Here is a 4,322-nt window from a genome sequence, read left to right on the forward strand (position 1 = left end):
TTGAGCTTGATTATGACCCAGTGTTGGAACTGTCACCTCTTGATGTATTGGAGATTGGGTTACACCCTCCATGGGAGGTTGACTGGAGGTCTCCTGCATGTCTGTAGAGGGTTCAGTCACCATACTGCTGGTTTCTGGAGTTATGGTAAGTCCCAGGTCCAGATGTTGAGTTGTGACTGGAGTCAGGTTTGGAGATGGAGCTGTAGTCTTGCTCAGGTCTGCAGGATGCTCAGCCTCTGTAGTAGGTTCTGTAGTAATGGTAAGTGCCAGGTCTAAAGGTTGATTTGTGACACTGGGTGATAGTGGAGGTTGATTTTGACCCTCATGATGCACTGGTGGCTGAGCTACAGATTCTTTAGGTGGAGTCTCCTGCACATTTGTGGCAAGTTCAGCCTCTGTAATGGGCTGTGGAGTTATTGTAAGTGCCAGATCAAAAGGTTGAAATGTGATGCGGGGTGATTTTGGAAACGGAGCTTGATCCTGAGCTGGTGTTGGAACTGTCACCCCCTGATATCCTGGGGGTTGAGCTATACCTTCCTTAGATGGCCCTGGAAGCTGAACTGGGGCCTCCTGCATGATTGGAGAAAGTCCGCCTTCCATTCCAGGTTGTGTAGTTATGGTGAGTTCCACATCCAAAGGTTGACCTGTGACTTTGGTCAGGTTTGGTTGCTGAGTTTGAAGCTCCTGCTGGGTTACAGATGATTGAGTGTCAGGGAAGTCTTGTGGCTTGGCTGGGGCTACATTTTGCACTGGAGCTTGTTTTGCATTCTTGAGGGGCTCTAGAGGCTCAGCTGGAGAAAGTTCCATCTTTTCAGGCAGTGCTGGAGGCTTGGCAAGAGGAGGCCCAAGCTGGGTTGGAGAAAATTCAACTTGCTTGGTGGGAACTGTAGGCTGGGCAGGTCCTTCCTGCTGACTCCAGTAAGGATAAACTTCTGGAGTGGGCTTTAGGGTTCTGGTAAGGTCAATATCCACATGTTTTGGTTTGGTTTTAGACATCCTTAAATGCTGAGTTCTGAGTATTTCTTCTGGAATATGAGGTGAAAATGTCATATTCATTGGAATAGCATCACTCATCTCTGGGAAGATATCTGAAGGCTGGTTTGTGTTTCCCTGTTGGAGTGGTAATTGGTAAGCACTCACGGGGCGCTCTAGAGGTGGAACGGAAATCCCCTGCTGGCTTGGTGAAGGTTCCTTCAGTTGTTCAGGCTGAGCTGGGACCCCTGGAAGTGGGGAGTGCTCATCCTCTTCTGGGGGCTTTGGCTGCTGAGCTGTGTCTGCCTCCTGGTCTTTCAAAGGCTCATGCTCCGTAGGGAACACTGAGGCGTGAGCTTGGGCTTCCTGATGGATTGGAGAAGGTGCAGCCTCTTCGGGGGCCTGTAAAATTTCAGCTGTTTCCTCCTGCTGGGTCATAGAGGGTTTCTCATCCTGCATAACTTCTGGAGATTGAATTGGCAGTGGTTCAACCTCTTCAAGAGGCGTTGGAGGCAGAGCTGGGACTGAGGCCTGAGTTGTTGTGACCTCGTGGCTGATGGAAATGTTTCCACTTCTGCAGGGTTTTTTTTTTTTTTTTTTTGACAGGCAGAGTGGACAGTGAGAGAGAGAGACAGAGAGAAAGGTCTTCCTTTGCCGTTGGTTCACCCTCCAATGGCCGCCGCGGCCGGCGCGCTGCGGCCGGCGCACCACACTGATCCGATGGCAGGAGCCAGGAGCCAGGTGCTTTTCCTGGTCTCCCATGGGGTGCAGGGCCCAAGCACCTGGGCCATCCTCCACTGCACTCCCTGGCCACAGCAGAGAGCTGGCCTGGAAGAGGGGCAACCGGGACAGAATCCGGTGCCCCAACCGGGACTAGAACCCGGTGTGCCGGTGCTGCAAGGCGGAGGATTAGCCTAGTGAGCCGCGGTGCCGGCCGTGCTGCAGGTTTTGGTGTTAGGGTCAGCTGCAGGTCTGGAGGTTTAGTAGTCACATTGGGCAAGTCGTACTGCTGAACTTGATGGTGACCTGGAGGTAAAATGGTCACTGTGTGAGGACTTGGAAGCTGGGCTGGGACTTCTGTCTTCTTTCCAGAAGATTCAACCCCCTCAGAAGACTCAGAGGGCCGCATTGGTTGCTCCTGCTCACTGATATAGGGTTCTGTCTCCACAGGAGGGCCCGGAGTCTGAGCAGAGCCCTCCTGCTGCGCTGGAGAAGAGTCCCGCTCCATGATAGGCTCCGGAGTTATGGTCAGCGCCACATCTGCAGGCTTGATGGTCACGTTGGGCAGGTTATAACGGTGAACTTGATTCTGATCTGGAGACCAGTCCATCCCCTTCTGAATCTGTGGAGTCTGAGCTATGATATTCTCTTCAGGAGATTCTAGCGCTTGAGCTCGGGGATCTTGCTGTACTGGAGATTTGACTTCCACAGGGAGTGCCGAAGGCTTCTCCGGGGCTTCCAGTTGGCTTCTAGAAGGTTCGATCTCAGGAGACTCAGAAGGCTGAGCAGGCTGCTCCTGATTGCTGGAGGAATATTCAGTGTTCACAGGCAGGCCTGGAGGCTGAGCTGGGGCCCCCTGCTGGGCTACAGATGGGCTGACTTCCTCAGCATACTCTGAGGGCTGAGCTGTGGCATCGTTTTGGGTAGAGAAAGGTCCAGTCTCCTCAGGGAGATCTGAGGTCTGAGCTAGACCCTCTTGAGTCCAAGATTCCACCCTCCCAGGGAAGTCCGGAGTCTGCACTGGGGCCTCTTGTTGGGCTGAGGGGAGTCCCACTCCCTCAGGATGCCCCAGAGGCTGAGCTGGAGCCTGCTCCGTGCTTGGAGTAGACTGAACTTCCTCACCTGCCCCTGAGGCTTCTGTCAGCTCCGTGTCTGCAGGTTTCAGTGTGACGCTGGGGAAGTTTGCTTGGAGAGCTACAATCTGAGGTGAGGATGGAGTGTTAGGATCATGATACACTGATGCCTGACCTACTACTTCTGCAGTAGCAAATGGATTCTGAGCGGGGGCCTCCTGCTGCAACGGAGATGCTTCTTCCTCGGGCTGCTGCAGGTCTGCACCTGGGCCCTCTTGCTGGGGTGAAGAAAGTTCATCTGGTTCAACGGGCTGTGGAGGCGGAGCTTGTTCTTCTTGCTGTGCAGAGGAGGATTGGATGGGCTCCTGAGTCTCTGGATTTTGAGTCTGGCCTTCCATCAGGAATTGAGATGGTTCAGCCTGCTCAGAGGGCTGTGCAGGTTCTCCTGGGTTCTCCTGGGATTCTGTAGGAAAACCACCAGGATAGACCCCATAGTCAGCCAGCAAAACTTGATTTTGACCCTGAAGCTTGGCCGCTTTGTCTGGAGTTCCAACAACAACCTTAGGAAGCCGTTGACGCCGAGCTAGATCTTTCTTGGGGGTCAGGGGTGAAACAATCAACTTGTTTCCTTGTGAAGACTGTCTAGAGGCGGAACGAGTGCTTCCAATGACTGGTGAGCATTTCCTTCCAGTCGAGGAGGCAGAGCCGGAGGCTGATCCTGATCCCCGTCTAGCACGGGAATCGCCTCTGGTAGCCTCTGTTGTCGAGTCAGCCTATTGAAATACTGCTTTGGAACAGCAAGCTGTTCTGGCTCTGGGGGCAGTTCCAGAAAAAGGAAGCAAACTCACAGTGGACTCTTGAGGCGAGGTCAGCACCCGGGAGGGAGCAGAAGACCCCAGGTCATCAAAGCCGCCAGGGTCTGCCATGGGTGTGAGCGAGTCAGGCGATTCAGGTGGGACATTCAAGGAGTGGGAAGACCAGGGCTCAGAGAGCCAAGGGATCTGGACTGGGAGCCCCTGGTCTTCCCGCGTGGGGTCTCCTAAGTGATGGGAAAGTGCAGGTCTCCTGTCCTCACCTTACTCGACTCCTGCTCTTTCTGTCCACTCGGGGCTTCTGTACTCTCATTGATATAGGTCTCGGTCCTCCACTGCTCTGCGTCCCATTCTTCCTTGGCTATCTTTTCTTCCTGCTGCTCACTGAGGAGCTTCATCAGGATGCCTGTTTTGGAGGTGAGCTTGGCACAGGGCAGTTGCACCTGGGCCTCAGAGCAGTCCATTTTCAGAGTGCGGATGACGTGAGAAATGAGCTTTTTCATGTCCGTGTTGGGGATGAGGGACTGTAGCTGCTGATTCAGCTGAATTTCAAACTGTTGCCCCTGGGACAGCATCACGGGGTAGGTGAAGCCTGCGGGCGTGGTGGGGGCTTCAGTGCCCTCGCTGGGGTATTCCCACTGTGTTTCCTTGGTTTGGTCCACAGTCGGCATTAGGTCGAACTCGGTCCCAGCAGAATCTGTAGCTGAAGGATCTGTGTGCATTTTGTCGCCAGGGAGCGTTTCTT

General features: G+C 53.9%; 1 protein-coding gene across 1 annotated transcript; it reads right to left on the reverse strand.

The window, feature by feature from the left end:
- Positions 1–1,327: 1,327 nt before the first annotated feature.
- LOC138845962 (leucine-rich repeat-containing protein 37A3-like) lies at positions 1,328–3,163 on the reverse strand. The gene has a single exon (XM_070060059.1). It carries the CDS (start codon positions 3,161–3,163, stop codon positions 1,469–1,471), a length of 1,695 nt encoding a protein of 564 aa, XP_069916160.1. The 3' UTR covers positions 1,328–1,468.
- Between the last annotated feature and the right edge of the window lie 1,159 nt (positions 3,164–4,322).

The sequence above is a fragment of the Oryctolagus cuniculus genome, chromosome 17 (assembly GCF_964237555.1).
Source record: "Oryctolagus cuniculus chromosome 17, mOryCun1.1, whole genome shotgun sequence".
Classification (NCBI taxonomy): Eukaryota; Metazoa; Chordata; class Mammalia; order Lagomorpha; family Leporidae; genus Oryctolagus; species Oryctolagus cuniculus.

Coding starts and splice junctions, on each gene's coding strand:
- LOC138845962 (XM_070060059.1), bottom strand. CDS start 3,163: ATGGAAGGCCAGACTCAAAATCCAGAGACTCAGGAGCCCATCCAATCC.